General features: G+C 38.7%; 1 protein-coding gene across 3 annotated transcripts in view; it reads right to left on the reverse strand.

Annotated features, from left to right (window-relative positions):
• Positions 1-19,818, reverse strand: part of IL6ST (interleukin 6 signal transducer) — a 37,968-nt gene that overhangs the window by 7,842 nt on the left and 10,308 nt on the right. For all 3 annotated transcript variants that reach the window (XM_040655417.2, NM_204871.2, XM_040655416.2), the window contains exons 4-13: positions 18,309-18,441; positions 17,438-17,598; positions 16,838-16,989; positions 15,070-15,229; positions 10,003-10,085; positions 8,696-8,915; positions 3,952-4,125; positions 3,163-3,264; positions 2,458-2,604; positions 921-1,061 (exon numbers count right to left, since the gene is read on the reverse strand). In XM_040655417.2, the coding sequence (XP_040511351.1) occupies positions 921-1,061; positions 2,458-2,604; positions 3,163-3,264; positions 3,952-4,125; positions 8,696-8,915; positions 10,003-10,085; positions 15,070-15,229; positions 16,838-16,989; positions 17,438-17,598; positions 18,309-18,441 (1,473 nt within the window). The remainder of the gene's footprint in view (positions 1-920; positions 1,062-2,457; positions 2,605-3,162; positions 3,265-3,951; positions 4,126-8,695; positions 8,916-10,002; positions 10,086-15,069; positions 15,230-16,837; positions 16,990-17,437; positions 17,599-18,308; positions 18,442-19,818) is intronic.

Raw genomic sequence — 19,818 nt, forward strand, 5'->3', positions numbered from 1 at the left:
TTTCTAAGTGAATGCATCTGTGGTCCAGTTTCAGTGATCCACCATTTGCCATATCAGTATCATGACCACATAACTAACGTAAGTTAGTCTATCAGTTTATTCTGTACATCAAAACATCCTTTACCTACAAACACTTAAAGCTGCATTGTTGGCATGTATCCCTTCCCAAATGATGATGATATCTTGTAAGTAAACTTTACAGAATGCTTAGGGAAGAGCAACACTATCCTGAAAAAACACCTGACATTGCTGCTCTTACCATTATAAAAAGGAAGCTCTGTGAAGCTGCATATACAAATTTAACTCTTCACAATAAATTTCTGTAGAGAACTGTAACAAACTAATAGCCATTAAAATAGCAGTGTGGAAGCTGAATATGAGTTGTAAAGAATGGCATATGCTGACAGGCATCCACATTAGCAGGTCGAGATTCCCAGCCCAACCCTGCAGCTTTGCAGAACACCAATCAGGAAAATGAAGGAAATCTACATTCAGATTAAAATCAAGACTCGAGAGACTGTCTTGAAGACAAGAATAGGAGCCACCCAAGATCAGATAAGGATGCAAGGACAGTGAGAAAATCCTAATTACTCACACAAAGTGGGCCATTGACTGTACTCTAAGCAGTACACAAGAAGCACACCTCAAACCAGCATGTTTGCCACAGAAGAAAAATTCAGAAAACATGCAGAAGACACAGCCCAAAGGAACTGTAACTGAATTCAAATAATAGAAAAAGGTCAAATATCCTTTTGTGCTTGAATGTTAGACAGTTTCTTGCACTCTGTGAATATGAACAACTGAAATGCTTTTTTTTCTTTTAAATCACCTTCCTCTCCTGTCAGATCAGAAATTGAGCTCTGCTATACTGTTGCAACATCAATTCCTACTTCTGTTGATTTTTCCCCATTCTTCCTTACCAAATTTCTGCGTAGTGAAAGTGAAATCAGGACCACTCCTGCCTCCTGCATCTGTGTATGCCATCATCCGCACAGTATACAGAGTGTCACTGGTTAGAGAAGAGAGGGTGTACTCTGTCTTGGATGGATCCACAGACACAGCTGAAGAAAAATATACTAGTTTTCAGTATGGTTTATTAGAACTCCATAAACACAAAAACATTAAGACATTGCATCTTAAGAAAGAACAGTTTCTGTAGAATGTGTGGCTGCATGGAAAACACACAAAAAAACAACCACAGAAAGATTACAAACTTGTACAATGAATGCTGAAGTTAATCTGTTTCCATTCATGTGTGAATTTATTCTTTCTTTGTGATAATTCATTTGTCAATATCCTGTTTTTTCAGAAAGCAAACTGAAAGTAAAACTGAAGCTTAAAGGCCTCTAACATGCAGAATCCATAGCTAGCTAGAAAAAAATCTAGTGGATAATTAGTAGCATAAGTAGACTGCTCCTCACTGTAAGAAAGACATCGAGGCCCTGGAGCGTGTCCAGAGGAGGGCAACAAAGCTGGTGAGGGGTCTGGAGCACAGGCCTTATGAGGAGAGGCTGAAGGAGCTGGGATTGTTCAGTCTGGAGAAGAGGAGACTCAGGGGAGACCTTATTGCTCTCTATAACTACCTGAAGGGAGGTTGTAGTGAGCTGGGGGTCAGCCTCTTCTCTCGTGTGACTAGTGATAGGACTAGAGGGAATGGCTTCAAGCTGCGCCAGGGAAGATTCAGGCTGGACGTTAGGAAATACTACTTCTCTGAAAGGGTGGTCAGGCACTGGAATGGGCTGCCCAGAGAGGTGGTGGAGTCACCGAGCCTGGAGGTGTTCAAGGAACGCTTGGATGTTGTGTTGAGGGACATGGTTTAGTGAGAACCATTGGTGATGGGTGGATGGTTGGACTGGGTGATCCTGTGGGTCTTTTCCAACCTTAGCAATTCTATGATTCTATGATTATGTATGTAGATCTCAAAAAAAAAAAAACAACCAAAAGCCTTTCTACAATGTCAACTCCCTGTCTTTGTCTGGAGCTCATAGAGACTATGAAGAATTAAAATGCACTTCAAGCAAAAATGCAGTTTTAAACAAACAAACAAACAAATATTCCTTCACAGATTGAATGGTCTAGCTTCATCTTCAGTCTCAGAATGGCTGAGGTTGGCAGGGTCTCCTGGTGGTTAGCAAAAACCTCCTATGTTCCAGTTTGTGCCCATCTTGTTACACAACCTCCTTGTTCTGTATTTAGATAGACAGACAGGAGTACAATAACTACCAATCAGCTTTCAGAAACCAAACTCAGTACCCAGTTATACACAGACTGCACATGCTTAATTCTTTTTTCTGTTCACTGCATGGGAGAGCTGTACCTCTAACATCAGCTTCAAATCATCAGATGGTTGTCTATCAAACACACTTGAGTCAGTTTCTTGTTCTCCAGGAATATATATTAGGAAGGAAACAGACTGAGTACTTCAACACCACAAAGTATGTCTCTGCCTTCTGTTACCTGTTTCATTTCCATCGACAGTTTTGTACAATATTGTGTAACTTCTGATGAATCCATTTTGCTCATCTACTGTGAGATGGTTCCATGTCAAAACAGCTTCAGCTTTTCCTACTTTTTTTGTCTGAACAGTTGGTCCTTTTGAAGGACCTGTAATGGTAGATGAACATTAGTTTCTATTGCAGATCCTCCCATCCATAAAAGTAGTGCATTCATGAAAACTGGACTGCTATTTCATAAAAGCTTCAGTAGAATAGCTGGACTAGCTTATCCACAAAGCATTATTTTAAGACAACACATTATTTTCAGGCAACATAGCAATTTCAAAGAAGCTTTAAAAGGAATATCTAGAGAAATGTATGAAAAAGTAACCAGATGAGATCACACGAAGTCTTTCACTGAAGTCAATTAGTCTTGACTTCATACTTGATATCTAAAATAAATCAAAGAACTAATAATATGATGATAAAGTAACAAAAACCTGTGCAGATTCTCTGATAAAAGCTGGAAAGGGGTAACTCATACAGAGACATCTGTTTAATTAAATACTCTATACTAGCAGAATAGATGTTAACAGAGGAAACAAAAACAATTGATGGCCCTTACATGTAAGGCCAATTTTAATTACACAGTTCACATGAAAGCAAAGGTTTCACTATTTTAGCCAAGATGTCAGCAAATATGCTTCAAGGTGAATTTTGTACTTACGACCCTGCTGAAGATAAGCCTTCACAGACTGTCCACTTCCCTGGCCATCAGCAAACAGAGGGTACACAGTTATCAAGTAACACTTGAATGGTTTAATGTCACCTAATAAAAGGATTTTTAAAATATTTGTTTCAGAGAGTTAAATTTCTCACTATCTACCTCCCTTACTTTAGATACAGAGTACCAAGCCTTGTCTGTTTTGTTAAATGCTCTTATAACTAATGCAGCAGACTGTTATTCTAGAGCTCATTTACATATTACTCCAAAGAAATAACTAAGAGAAAAATAAAGTGGTTCATTAAAGTATAGGCAGACTTCATAGAATTTTGGCGTTTTTCCTAATTTGTTCTATTTAAGTCTTTAACTGCCTGCAGCACTGAACCACAGAATTATAGATGCTTTTGATTATGCATACTGATTATGATCTGAACAGAATTGTGAAGTTGATTGAGTTTCACTGTTTGACCTAAAGATGCATGACAAATAGATTTGGAAGGACCTCAGACTTTTCACTATTTCAGTTGCTCCCAAGAATGAAGACATTAAAAGCAAAATGCAGATAAGAGACTTCTTTTGGTCTAACATGAATTTCAAAATGTAAAAACTAGTTAATTTGGCAAAAATATAGATATTTCCACATATTTGTGATAAACTAAGAGTAGCCCTTGCATTATCACAGATTCCCAACCTACAAAGAGAAACCTAGTTATAAATATATTCCTCCCTTCAAGAATATTCACTATGTTCTTGGTGTTCTACAAGATATATGCAAACTTATAAGTTAAGCACCTTTTAAGTATGTTCCTTGAATGTTTCCTGGTTCTGTCTGCCACTCTGTGATGCAGTCTGAGCTGTTGGACATCAGACACCATTCAATCACGTATTTAAGAACATTATTAGGAGCAGTCCATCCTACCCACAGTTTGCCATCTTTAGGTAGTGTTCTAATATTCTTCACAGGAGCTGGAATGAAAGAAAATAGAAAAGTGTTAAATACTGACATTTCTTCCACTAGATAGTCAAAACAGCAGCTGTCTTGTCAAATGTTGATACTTTCGATTATTGTAACAGTGACAACTTGACAGAATCTAAGAAAATGTTAGTCATTTGCTGAAATTTAGAAGCTTACATTTGAATTTGTATCAGAGAGACATACAATACTATTCAATAACTGTAAATTAGACACACTTTTTCCTTTATATAGTAAGTTGTCTTACTGCACAGTGAAGATTTACCATAAGTCTTCCAAAATAAAGAGTCTATTTCACAGTAAAACCAAACCTACAGACCTTGTAAATTCTCATTCCAATCCTGAATATACTCATGTACCTTACCAAGTCCTTCTAGCTACAATATGTTGAAGCGTATCTTTAGTTGGGTCATTTAGTAGTTTTAGAATCTCCCCTAGTGTTCACACACCCAGTATCAGACCCACTGATGTATTAATTTTTGTTACCCATGCTCCTCATTCTTGGATTGTGTAAGAGGCTAGATTCAGCAGATGAGGGCAACACGGAGAAACCAGCCTGCATTTACTACTACCAGTGCACAATAAAAGGAACACAATAAAAAGGAAACCAAACAGAGTCATCTGCTTCCACCATTTCACAAGATACAGGAAACACTGGAGGGTAAGGCAAGGACAAGAGCAGAAAGGGGAGGTGGGTGGGAGGGAATACCACAAAGCAGAAGGAAGAAGAACAATAGCTAAACTGGATATACACGAAGTAGACGACATTTGCTTCCCCAAATATTTTATTTTTAGAAAACGGAAATGCCTGCTATTCTAGAAGAAATAAAATAGAAAATACAGTGCACAATTGCCCTGCGGACCAAAAAGAACTGTGAAATAGCACACAAAGCTTTCAATAGATTCATGAGTGCATAAATCATCATGAATCCCAGTATACATAGGTTGCTCCAAAAGTATTGCCTCCTATTTTTGGCAAGGTACTCAGTTCTGGAACAGATGCATTCTGTGCTGAAGTGGGGAACTGCTTCAGATACCCCTCAAACAGTGGTGGACCTCCTCCCCTGCCACTGTCAAGCAGAGGGAGAGAGATGATATAAGGGAAGAGTGGAAACAGGTCCCAGCTCGGTGTCACAGGCAACCCCCACCCCGAGCTACCTTGGTTCCCCAGATGCCCCTGCATAATAGGTTTGATGCTCTGGAACTGCAGGGAGCGGTGAGTGACAAGGTGGTGGAAGGTACACCTGTGAGGCAGTTGACTCTGCTCCTCAAGACTGCCTCCAGTAAGGACAGAAGGGTGACTGTCATAGGCAACTCCCTGCTGAGACAAATGGAGGGCTCTGTATGTCAGCCCGACCCTGCCCACAGGGAAGAGTGCGCTGCCTCCCTGCGGCCCAGGTCAGGACTATTTTGAGGAAACTCCCTAGTTTCCTGGAAACTAGAATTTGCCTTTCTGATTTGCCCTTCTATTATCCTTTATGGATAGTTCAGATTGGCAGTGATGAAATTGCTGAGAGAAGCTTGAGGATTATCTGAAAGGACTTACCTAAAAGGGGACGGGGGCAGTTAGTGGATGGAATGGCCGTACAGCTTGTTATTTCCCTCTATCCCTTCAGTAGCAGTGAATGATACTTAAAGGAGCAGGAAAACCAATTTCATAAATACAGGGCTGAGAGGCTGGTGCAAACACAGGAATTTCATCTTTTTTGACCATGGGGTGGTTTACTCAGCACTTGGCCTGATGGCTGCAGGCAGGTCTCACCTGCCTCAAAGGGGGAAACGGATCCTAGCCCAGGAGCTGGCAGGGCTCACTAGGAGAGCTTTAAACTTGGTATGAAGGGGGAAGAGGACAAAACCAGGCCTGCTAGAGATGAGTCTAGGGGAACAACAGTGGGATTGGAGGTGAGGCAGGGGGCTCAGCTGAAGTGCATCTACACCAATGCATACAGCATGGACAACAAACAGGAGGAGCTGGAAGGCATCATGTGGCAGGCAAACTGGGACTTAGTTGCCATTAAAGAAACATGGTGGGATTGCTCCCATGACTGGAGTGCTGCAATAGGTGGCTATAAGCTCTTCAGAAGGGACAGGCAAGGAAGGAGGGGCGGTGGCATGGCTCTCTGTGTTAGGGAGTGTTTCAAGATTGCAGTTGGAAATGTTAAGGTTGAATCTCTACGGGTAAGGAACAGGGGTAGAGCCAACAAGGCAGACATCCTGCTGGGAATCTGTTACAGACCACCTAACCAGGATAAAGGGACAGATGGAGAATTCTAGGAACAGCTGGCAGAAATTGTGCCATCAGCAGCCCTTGTTCTCATGGGGGATTTCAACTTCCCTAATATACGCTGGAAATACAACACAGCACAGAAGAAGCAGTCTAGGTTTCTAGCATGTATGGAAGATAACTTCCTGATGCAGCCAGTAGGAGAGCCTACTATGGGAGATACCCTGCAGACTCTCACCTACCTGCAGGGTCATAAAGAGGATCTGAGGAACGACAGGCCTGTCAGTTTGATCTCAGTGCCAAGAAAAGTTATGGAGCAGATCATCTTGAGGGAGATCACGTGGCATGTGTGGGACAGCCAGGGAATCAGATCTAGCCAGAATGGGTTCATGAAATGCAGGTCCTGCTTGACCAACTTCATCTCCTTTTATTGTCAAGCGACTCACCTGGAAGACGAGGGAAAGGCTGTCGATGTAGTCTACCTATGCTCCAGCAAAGCCTTTGACACTGTCTCCCACAGTACTCTCCTGGAGAAGTTGGCAGCCTGTGGCTTGGACAGGTACATTCTTTGCTGCATAAAGAACTGGCTAGAGGACCAGGCCCAACGTGTGGTGATTAATGCAGCTACATCCAGCTGGCAAATGGTCACAAGCAGTGCTCCGCAGGGGTAAGCACTAGGGCCTGTCTTCTTCAATATCTTTACTGATGACCTGGATGAGGGCATTGAGTGCACCCTCAGTAAACTTGCAGATGACAGCAAGATAGCAGAAAGTGTCGAACTGCCTGGGGGGGTAGGACAGCCCTACAGAGAAATATGGACAGGCTGGATAGCTGGGCTGAGGCCAATAGGATGAAGTTCAACAAGACCAAGTGCTGGGTCCTGTGCTTTGGCCACAACAACCCCAGGCAACACTACAGGCTTGGGGCAGAGTGGCTGGAAGACTGTGTACAGGAAATGGATCTGGGGGTATTGGTCAATGCTTGGCTGAACATGAGCTATCAGCTTGCCCTGGTGGTCAAGAAGGCCAATGGCATCAAGGCTTGTATCAGAAACAGTGCTGCCAGCAGAAGCAGGGAAGTGATCACTCACCTGTACTCAGCCATGGTGAGGCCTCATCGCTAGTACTGTGTGAAGTTTTGGGCCCCTTACTACAAGAAAGACATTAGGGCTCCAGAGCATGTTCAGAGAAGGGCAATGAAGCTGGTGAGAGGTCAGAAGCACACATCTTATGAGAAGCATTTGAGGGAGCTGGAATTGTTCAGTCTGGAGAAGATGAGGCTTAGGTGTGGCTTTATTGCTCTCTACAACAACCTGAAAGGAGGTTGCAGCGAGGTGAATGTTGGCCTCTTCTCCCATGTAACTAGCCATAAGACTAGAGGGAATGGCCTCAATTTGCACCACAGAAGATTCAGGTTAGATGTTAAGACACTTTTTCCTCTTAGAGAGTGGTCAGGTGCTGGAATGGGCTGCACAGGGAAGTGGTGGAGTCACTGCCCCTGGAAGCAATCAAGAAACTTGTAGATGTTGTACTGAGGGAGATGGTTTAGTGGGAAGTATTGGTGATATATGGATGGTTGGACTGGATGCTCTTGGATGTCTTTTCCAACCTTGGTGATTTTATGATTCTATGCTTTATTTCCATGGAAACTGCAACATTTACAAAGAGGACAGTAACATTATTTGATAGAGCAAGTAGCTACAAAACACTGTTTTTCATCATAGTTATCACCATTAGCTGTGCCTCCTCACCAATGATGAAAAAGAGCCTGTATACCATGCTTTTAAAAAACAGTATGTATAGCTGTCTGGAACATGGCTTGTCTGGAACAGTGCTGTTGCCATAGCTGAAATGCACCACTCACCACGCTCATATCCACTGTTTGGTCTCCACAAACATTCAGCAAGTGTTGACAAATGTCAATGAGTAAAACTTTTTTCTGTATGGAGGAATTCAATGACACTCTTTGCTTCATAAGCACTTCTATGTCACATGCCAGTTTGTCATATTCCCTCTGCTGCCACCAGTCACACAGCAACAAAATGTAAAGGAATACTGGTGGGAAGGTTCAACTTCTACTTTCACTCCACCTTACAATATCTGCCTCTGATGTCATGGACCAACACTCCAAAATAGAAGGCACTACTTTCAGAGCAGCTCTTGTTCAAACTGCAGCATAATTAGAAGGAGTTAAGAGCACACATGCATTGAACAGTATTACAACTGTATGTTAATGTAAAAGGTGTAATTTTACAACACTGAACATTTTTTATAAGAGAAGTGACAGAGATTCTATTATTCTATGCACCTGAATGTTAGAGAGACTATTGTAACGCTAACCTTTTGAATTACTTGATGGAATAAGTAGAACTGATGGAGGGGATGCCCCAACTCTGTTATGGGCAACCACAGTGACTTCGTAAGTTCCATTTGGCAGCTTTAATGTAAGGCTGGTGGTAGTAACGTTGTACCTCGATGGTGGATGGGAGAGGGGTGGTTTAGCTCTGATGGTCACTTCATACTGCAAGATTACTCCATTGGCTTCAAATGGCTCTAGTGCCTGTCAGAAATACATTTTTTTTTATTATATCAATACTGAATAAATGTGACAACCGTTATTACCTTTGAAGCACAGTTTAATGGTTTAGAACTGAGAGAAAGACAAGTTATGTATATAAATAAGTTACATAATTAAGAGAACTGTGAATGGCTTTAGAGTTCATTTCTGTAAAACAGAACTTTCTAGAACTATTTCTTGTTTAAAGCTTCTCGCTTGACTCATAATCCTATATAGCAGCCTAACAAAAGCACTTCTGTCAAGATTTTAGACCATGTGTGGAAAAAACCTACATTTTGTGCAATTTCACAACACAGTGATGTCAAAAGAATCTCGTGTTATAGGCTGGGTTGACCTTAAATGCAGAACAGCACAAGCAATTTTATTTTAAGTAGGAAAATATTTGTATTGGTATTATCTGTACCAATATTAGCTATCAGAGAACGTAGAGAAAATTGTTAAAGAGGGTGAAGTTAAGTAACACCAGTTTTCCAATTCTGAGCTAACTAATAATGTCAGAGTGGCAAGTGACATACAAGTTAAATCAGAAAAGGATCCATACACAGGGAAGTTCACCTAAGGCAAGTATTAACAGGAAAATACTAATAGAAGAAAACTCGATCAAATATAACGAAGTTCAGAAAGCAGGAGACGGGGACTGATCATTGCATTCACTTTCACAGCTTAGACTAATCAGTAGCCTACTCCATGCAAACACATGGAGCTGTATTTAGTAAGTCTGGTCTGTGGAATATCTCTAGGCTTAATGGATTTTGCAGCTGAAGGATTCCTGCATGATACATCAGAAGGCATAATGTCAAACTTTACTATATGTGAGGGAGTTTCCAATTCCACACTGCCTATGAAGACAGCAAGTGGGAAATCTTAAAGTGGACTCTGGATTACTCACAGCCTTAGAATCTTACTTTCAGCATACTTATTAGATTAAGTAGTTATAAAAAATTTAAGTCATTTCTTGTATCAATAACTGCTCTATCCCAGATATCTACCAAGTCTGTTGAGGTAAATTTCCACAAAAACTCATTTTTAAAATAATATACAATTTCTGCAATTTAGCACATTGTTTTACCTTCCACATTAGTCGTACAATCCAAAAAGCTGGTGAGGGAGATACATCAATGGTCCTCCATATGGTTGGTCCTTTAGATGGTTCTTAAAAAAAAAAAGAAGAAAAAAAATTGTTTCCTATTTCCCTGAGAAGAAAGAAGGCTTAGGTATGTTAAGTGAAACAACTTCATGGAAAGGTTTTTTGAAGGGATGAATGAAATACTAGCACTGCTCCAAACTCACAGTATCAAAGAAGGTGAGCACCACCACACTGAGCACCAGTGACAATGGCCTGATTGTCAGGGCTGAGGCACAGCTAAATCTACATTGTGCAGCTTGTGTTCAGAAGTGCAATACCACACTTCTGCATACTGACAACCTTGCTGCACTTAGTAACCACTACAAATTCCCTACCACTCAACATCAAGTCACCTCAAAATGGAAACTGTAGAATAGTTAATGAGGAGACTGGTTTCTCCCATGAAATAATACCCTTTTATTATAAAAAGGTAGGAGGAATTTGAATAATAGAACTGCAGTATTTTTTGCACAATGCTACAATAGTTTTTGGTGTCAGTACTGTTAAAAATTTAAGTAGTACTTCCACTGTTTCATTTCAATGCAGAATGAATCTATTACAGTGCATAAAGCAAGAAAAAGCAGCCAATTCTTGGCAAGGACTTTAACCATAAGGGAAAAATGTCTTGAAATACATTTACATTTATAATCTTGCTAGACTATCTCTGCGTGGGAGTTCTTTTATTGCGTTTTCAGTGTTAATAATTAAAAGGTTTGGCATTTTCATGTCTAAAAAGCAATGTCAAGTCTACAGGCTACATCTTTGCCTCTTATGCTCCACAGCAGCAGGAAAGAACTGGGAACTGAGGCCAAGTAAGCTCTTAATCATTTCAGCACACAGCTTTGATTCACAGAAAATGGAAACAGTTTATATATACATATGTGTATATATACATACATATATACACATATGTATATATGTATGTATATATAAAGCTTAATGCAGATCAGACTGCAACACAACCTGCCTCATGTTCTTTTCCTACTTTATCACCTTAGCTCTCAGGCCAAAATAAAACATGGATGCTCAGTCACTAATAGCAGTTTATTTTTTTTCCTCTGCAGAGCAAGCTGTAACAGCCAAGCAGCAATGCAGTCTAGTAAGCAGGAAATGTGAAATTCCCATTGCTCAGTTTATGATAGTAACCACAGAACACATTTCTTCCATGTAATAGAAAACAGAAAAGCACTGTCACTGAAGGTGAAAAAAATTGATAGGATATTGAAAGAATATTTTTATAATATTCTTATATATATATATATATTTATATATATAAATATAAATTTAATATATTAATTTATATTAATTATATTAATATAATAATAATAAGTATATATTTTATAACCAGAAGAAAATGATTTTTTTTTTTTTTACTAGAGCTGAAGTCATTTCATACATACAAATTCCACTCTGCTTAATGGCAGATTCTATCTACAGGTGTTCTTACTGCTCAAATGTAAACTCAACTTAAAACTTCATTTCCTGAGAGCTCAGTTAGGATAAATAAGAAAAGACTTCTGACCCAGTGCAGTAGAACAAAAGGCATGAAGTGGTGTTTTGACAACAAAATCCTTTACTGTTTTAACTCTGTTCAGAGACAGATGTACTGAAGTGCTTGGAAGACACTAAAGAACCAAGTAGAAACTACCGAAGGAAGACCAAGAAGAGCACAAGCAAAAAAGGCTAAAAGCACAGAGAAGGGAAAAAAAAAAAAAAAAGACTAACTTAGAAGCTAAACAAATACCACAAAGTGTTTATAGTAATCTGAGAAAAAAAAAAAAAGAGGTTCCTTGTCAAGTATGAAGTATGTAAGCAGAAGTCAGTGCACTGTCTTCACATTGGGTAGCATCATTATGGAACAGACATAAAGCTAACACTACAAAGTAGAAATGATATGGAACCAAACCACAATGGTTTCACACCTCACAATTCAAGAATTGGAAAGGAAAAGTTTCTAACTAATAATAACCAAGTTTCTTGAGAAATAAGGCTTAAAATCCCAACAGTGCTTATTTCTCTTTGAAGCCAGAATTCAGCATGTGATTCCTAATTCTACTGCTGCTGATTTACAAGGAAATCAAACAAGCTTCTAGAAATCCAATTGCTCTTAAGGTAACTTATTCTTGCAATTCCCAGAAATCACTAGATATACCACTGTAATACACACAATTACACAGTAAACCTCCTCTGCTGGACATAAATACCTTTGGTTACAGTTAGTATTTGTGGATACAAAATAGCTGTTTCCTGATAAGGATTATGAAGTAAAACTGATAAATCATTTAAAAATTGCCAGAATTCTCAGATTACTGTTCAGAATCAATACCATGCATTTGTGTCTTTGCAATTCATGTAGCATGTCACCAGGACATTTTGAATACAGAATGCAAGCAACTGTGCAATTTTCTACAATACTGGTCTAGAATACAACATACTGCCGGAAATTCAGTTTTCTAATTTGATTACACAGGCAATAATAATGGCATCAGTAACTTAAACATCCAGCCATTTCATTTAACCTTTGCAGCAGGCAACTGCGTAGTTAAGTTTTCGTACAGGTTTTGCTGATACTGTGAACTGGATTTCCTTGTCTTAGCCTTGCACTTCATAGAAAAAAGGATAAAAGACAGAATGAGAGACTTCCTGAAGTCCTTTCCTACTCAAGTCATCCTTTTATCCTATATATTTGCAAGCTTGTCTAGTTATTTGCAGGAGGTGACACCACCACTGAAGCTGCAAGCAAACTCAGAAGAGAAAGTTTCACTCTCAATTTATTGGTAAACAACAAAAATAGTGACTAATTAGCAAGCAGTGCAGAGAAAGAATGAATATTCTGTTTTTATTAGGAAGTACAGCTACAGCAATTTGTTAAACCAGCAGAAGACACACTGTATCAACACTCACTAAAAGCACAGCAGACCCTACCAACAGATTAGTTCACTTCAGCTGTAGCAAGAAACATACTAATGCAAGGTGTTTTGACACCAACAGAGGTTCAGATTCAAGAAGATAGCATTTTGCACCTCTTAAAAGATTTTATATTTAACATTATGTTAGTTCCAGTTCAGTCTAACAAATGGGATTTCAAATGAATGACAGATGTTCAATAGATCACAGAACATTGATGAATATCAACTAAGTCTAGGCTTGTACCTGGAGATGATGGTTTGAATTCTATGGATGAACACAGTGCAGCAGACCTGCTAAAATGTCTGTCCAATTAAATGGCAGTATGCATAGATTTAGACTGTGTTTGTATACACATTTTGCAGCTTGCTTTCTGTTAATGGAAAAATGTAAGAATCCAGCCTTATATACTAGAAGGTTTTGCAGCAAGAAACACATGGATGTGATTTTAATGTCAGCGTTCCAATAATTATTGCTCAGTTGTTTTGCAACTTGAGTTTACAGTTACTGCAGGAACTGCTAAGGCATAAAATGCTACAAAACAATAAAAATACTTAACAGAAAAATGCTAAACACATGCAGTATGCTCAACTAATAATTCTGACAACAACTCAGTGGCAGAAGGCACTACTGCTGTACAAACTTGCAGGAGTGCTTCATTAGCAGGATATACTGGAATGACTTCCATTAGCTGTAAAAGGTAATATATATAGTAGCATAGTGAAGTGTAGTTACTTTTCAAGTAATGTATGTGTTTGTGATCAAGTGGAAGCAACCAATGCTGCTACGAAATACAGAATGCACTGAATACATATTTTAGTGGAAGACACCCAGTGCAGTAACAGTCTCAGTACCACTGTCCTGAAGGAATGAGTCTATGATCAAATAGCACAAATACAGAACACAGTTTATTGAAATGAGACAAAGAGCTGACTGGATCACCACAAGGAGCCAAATGGCCATGGCCAGTCAAGCTCATCAGCTGGAAGCAGCATGGACAGATAGATCTTGTACATGATGCTCAGCTCCACTGCAAAGCTGTGGAGGCTGACCCTTGACTCCTCAGCAGCTTTTTCCCACTTGGGCTGTGAAATTAAAACTTAGTCTACTGGTTAAATATGTTCTACCTTTTGTGTTTGTTAATTGTGGAATATTTGGTGTACACTTAGAGGCTATGCACATCCTAGCATTAGATACAGAAGTTGGTGGCCCTGCATGTGGTAGGGGGTTTGGAGCCTGATGATCCTTGAGGTCCCTTCCAACCCAAGCCATTCTGATTCGACAATTCTATGATCCTGCTTGCCAAGTCCTTTATTGCAAGACTAAATATGATATGAACACTGTCCTTAAGAGCGGCAACAGGTAAAATGTCTTCCTCACTAAGTCACAACAGCAGCAAACCACTGTTCAGCCATATTGCAAAAGGAAAGGATACCTTAGATCTAGAGCTACAGCATCTCAACAAAATCAATAACTGTCACCAAAAATGGAAACTGTAACAAAGTGATGGTTTTTTGGACTAAATCTTCTCAAGTAAAACCATTATTCACATAGGCTCAACCCTGCTTAAAGCTGGTGATTTATCCATGGTGTTCTCTTTTTTAAGACCACCCACATCAATGCCTACCCTCCTAAGGACGAGCAGCAAGACGTAGCAAATGTGGGCAGAGTATCATAAATTAGTGGGTGCAAGACACTGCAAAACTAGGCTGTGATACTGTGACAAGTAAGAAAGTGTAGCAGATGCAGGAAAAGTTAAAACAGTGTTGTATTTACATGTTTCAGTGAACAAGAGGCCACACTTTCATCTGTGTATTTTTCTCATCAATGCTTCAGCCTGAAAAAACAATCCTCCTGTTCATAATTAAGTGATGCTAGTTCACTTACTACTTTACTTGATGGTCTCTTTAGCTCTGAACTGTTCATGAACTAAGGCACTCTGTCTAGTGAAAGAAAGCTCTCATAAAAAAATAGATTGTTGCAGAATCAAGCACACATCATCAAGCAATCAAACAAGGATACAGGATTTCAGTTGGCTATTGTCAAACTACTGAGCACACAGATATTTTTAAGGTTGGTGATCAGTTTTCATATATTACTTACTATCTTCAGTTGTGACCCCAATTTGTTCCTCACTCCAGTCACTCCAAAAGCCTACTCCATCTTCCTTCATGCATCGAATTGAAAAGACATACTCTGTGTACGGTCTGAGGCCTTGAATACTGAATGAAGTTCTTGGTGAAGCTGTATCCTCAGGAGGAACCTGTAAGAGGAGGAAGATCAAGCTGATCAAAAAAATGTAAGTTTGAGTTCTGTACTACTACAGCCTCACAAGAGGAGTATCCACTTCAAACAGCTTAAACTCTATATTACAGGATCAATACAACATTGTTCTTGTCCTTTCTATTTCCTTAGATTCTCAACCACTAATGTGGCAGGAGTTCAGTCACAGCTCTATACATTAATCAGGTGCATCATGAAGCAATATATATATATATGCAAAACCAGGTAAGCAGCTATCAGTAATATGAAGTTTCTCCCTTCTCCTGTAACTCCTCTTATTGATATGTAGCGTTTCAGAGCTTTGCTGAGCATAAGGACGGGTATCTGCTGGATTAACCACTGCAGAATACCTGTGCTAGAAGGCACCTATCAAGCTAGAGAACTCAGGATCATTACTTCCAGTGTTTTGCAATTGGCATGCAAATATTTTCTTTGAAAGTCTGACATTTTCCCTTTAGAGCAGTGTAGAACTTTGTTAATAAAAGAGTTTATTTACCCATAATTATTTTTCCTTTTAAGATGGCAACTGAATGCAAAAAAAATTCTTACTGTATAAGTACAAAAACATATGTAGATAACAGATTAATGTTTTCATACACACTGATTCCAGCACATGTAATTCCACTTGCAAGTTAGGGTCTTTGGAGTTTCTTTTTTTTTTTTTTTTTAAATCAAGCAGTTCTATGATTTCATAAGTTAAATGGGAAAGACAAGTTAAAGACTTAATAGTGTAACAAATCAACAGATTCTGAAGTTGCAGAATAAACTGTACTGAACAGTCTTGCACAAAATATCAATGCGGGAGACCTTAAATTATAAATCTCTGCATTTAAAGCAGAAGATGTTCCTTGAAAGAGGAAAAGAGATACACTATCCTAGTCACAAGCAGTTTACTATACTACCTGCTCCAACATTGTATTCTGGGAAGTTAAAATCAACTTTTCTTTCAAGAAGTCATGAAATTCAAAATTGTTTTGGATCTATATGATGAAACAAAAGCTGGGCACATTTTTATTAAACAAAGTTTCTGGAATACTGCTGCTCAGAGAATGCTAAGAAAAGGGAAAAACTGACAAGCTACTGAAGATTCAGCCAGGGAATGATGTAAAAAAAAGCTCACTGATGACATGAACTTACTATACATGTATGACACACTCATCTTTTCCAGTTTTGATCGTGTCAAGTTCAAGACATGTACGCAAGATAACCAGACTGTTGTACCACACATACTGTTGTAGCTATAATCAGTTTAAAAAAGCATCCCAGCATTCTAAGCAACATTTAGATCAGTAGTTTTGCATCAGCTCTGATCTTCCCATATACAAGTGTTATAGATGTTGTATGTACAGAACAAAACCAGCAAAATATGTGACAAAATTGAGAGAATAGAAGTCCACAAAGAAGAGATAAGGGCACTGCATTCTGGACTGCCAAAGAACTTAAGATCACAGCTTTCAGAAATAAGCCAAATAAACCATTGGGATACCACATAAATTCTAAGATGAGACAAAACGTTAAGGAAACTTCAGCTGCAGTTTGGCAAATGGCCAGGTTAGAGCAGAATAGTCACAAGAGACATTCTTGTTACCTCCATCCAGTTTGTATCACTACTGATCCTGTAGCGAATATTGAATTTCAGTTCCATCACAACTGTTGAAATCTGGTTCTCCCAGGAAAGCTTCAGAACAGTAGGCAGTATTCCTGAGTTAACTGATAGGTTACGTGGAGGTGGTGGTTTGACTAGAAGAGAAGAAGACAGTCATCCCTGCAGCTGCATTCTTTTTCCACGCCTCTAGCAATTAGTACACTGTGCTGCAACACTGTCATTTGTCATGGTTTTGGCATGGATCATTAGGAGCAAAATTAGACTCCTAACATTTCCACCAGGGCTATTTCCCTCAAATACTGGATACCTTTCTCAATTGTATTCCACGTTTTCTGGAAACAAGCCCAAATGGCTGCTATTTCACAAAATTTTCTAAAGCAGGCTACATAAGAACTTCTGACTCTAAAAGCAATCAAATCTCTAAAGTTCTGATTTTTGTTCAGCACAGTTCAAGTTCTATCCAATAATACTTGGATGTGTTATATTTATAATGAAAAAAATATTAATGTAGCTATTTAGCAATACGTACAGGAACAGAAGTCATGCATACCAATAAAGTTTATTAATAGGGATATTGATTACCAATCTCAATGGGATCAAAAACAAGATGATCAGATTCAGCCTTCCCAAGAGCGTTTGCTGCTTCTACCCACACCTCCAGGTTAACAAAGAACTGAACATCAGAAATGGTACAAGAATTATTCACATATTCCGGTATGCAGTCAGGAAAGGTTTCCCGTGGCCTAAATAAAGAAAAGCATATACAATTTTATTTCCTTTAGAGATTTTTTTTTATTTATTTATTTTAAGATTTTCTAGCTATCCATACTTTCTAGCACGCTCATTACCAAAGCACTTTAGAAGAACCAGGGGAGATGGGAAGCTGTAGGCAGTTATTCCCAGAGAGGGACTGCAAATCCATCTGTTCTGCTTTACATGAGAAGAGACCATTTGCATGAGTTTGGAAAACATTTTAGTTTGACTTCACAGGAGAAAATTTTTTGCTGAAGATTAGGATTAGACTCTGGACCAACAACACTGAGTTCTTAAAGAATACACAGTAGAGAACTACAAAATCCAGTTATTATATGCTGTTTTCTTTGCTTGCTTAGAATGGCGCAGAACCATCACCTAAGAAAAACAGTATGTATTTTTGGGTCCACCCACATCACTATTAGGCGTACTGTACTCAAACCATGCTAGTTATATACTTGAAGAACAGAAAAATTAAGATGCTGCTGCTGTAAAATGAGCATAGTAATCAAATTTCAAGTTGGAGTTCTAAATTACTGTGAGCTACTTTAGCTCTGCCCTCCCCTCAGCGATAGGCAGCAATGCTTCAGAATGCTAAATTTAAAAATGATTTCAAAGTATCAAATAACTTCAAGGAAGTTTCGTTTAGCCTACAAAAATTGCTTAAAATTGTTTAGACATTATACAAAGAGCTACTTACCACATGTATTTCAATCTAAAACGAGTGTCCAAGAATGTATGCCTTCCAGGGTTCCAGGTACAGTTCATATACCATTCGACTTTTGGTGATAGATACACAATGCAACTTAAGTTTTTGGGCTTCTCTGGGGGCACTGTACAGAAAGAATTAGCAATAATTAATACATATATTTCATCACATACACAATTCAGTAAGAATCACGCTATGTGTCCTGCTACAACAACTTCAGAAAGCATCGGAAGTATTTTTAGTCACATGTATTTTTAAAGGAGGGGGGAAAACTGAAGTTGATAAGTTTAAGCATTTACTCTGAGAAACCATAAGCAATACAAGGAGCAAATGCCTGACAAAGTAACAAACAGATTTCTGATTCTTTACAGCAGACAAAAGTAGCAGCCATCTTATCTACCATGTTACACACATTTTAAATGACATGGAACAAAAATTATGATTAGTAGTAGAGCTGCAATGACATATGCTGACTGCCAATAACCTGAGATATAAGGCAATTAATACATGTCTACTCACTCAACCCCTATATGGGAGAGGGAAGGTTTAGTCCCCAATACCTACAAGAAAGATGCACAATCTTCACCAGCACACTTTAATAGTATGTAAGAAATTTTCAAAGAGCAGCTGAATTTTTTTTTCTTCTTGAATTCAAATAATGGCATACAGAGATAACACTGAGTTAGCTTGTAGCTTTTAGGATATCACCATTTACAACAGTGTAACATATTTAATCTTCTTTTCAAGCAGAAGATCCTATTTTAAACAATTACCATCTTAAGAACATTCAATTTTGTTCTTCAGTATTTGTACTATTCTGAAACATACTGTTTCTCTCACTGTTCATAGGACTTACATTGATAGAGTTAAAAAAAGCTATGTACCTCAGAATTCACGTGTGAATTACAACTCTGTCATTCAATTTATCACAAGATATTCCAGATGTCCTCTACTTTCCCTATATTTCATCTATTCCATCTTCTCTGGGAGGAAATGTACTCATCAGAAGTTGAAATGAAAAACTGCTTTTCTGCAAAGTCTTTTCACCTCGTAATAACTCAGAATCATATCAGTTTAAATAGCAAAGCTAAAGCAGCCTTTTGGATAGAAGTCACACAGTAACTCCAGTACCCTCTGCCAACATTAGGAGGCAATGTAATTCACTAGCTATACTCAGGAAGGAATTCAGGACACAGAAACACTCACCCATCATTTTATGAACTGTTCACCAATTAAGTAAGTCATTCATATTACACCTCAGTTTTGCCTCAAAGAACACCTGCTCAGAACTATGCAAGCGCAATCCAGATTGAATAAGGAAAGTTTACCATCAGGAGTACTTTCTTATCTCTAGGAGTACAGTAGCTCAAACAGGATCTTTCCTTCTAAAGGCAGTTCGGGTTTAATATAGTGGTACAGATGGACTAGATATTTCTCAGTCCACTAATGAAGGAACTAGTAAGCTGATTATGCTATTATGAAAGTAGAATTTATACATTAT

This window comes from Gallus gallus, chromosome Z (genome assembly GCF_016699485.2).
Source record: "Gallus gallus isolate bGalGal1 chromosome Z, bGalGal1.mat.broiler.GRCg7b, whole genome shotgun sequence".
Classification (NCBI taxonomy): Eukaryota; Metazoa; Chordata; class Aves; order Galliformes; family Phasianidae; genus Gallus; species Gallus gallus.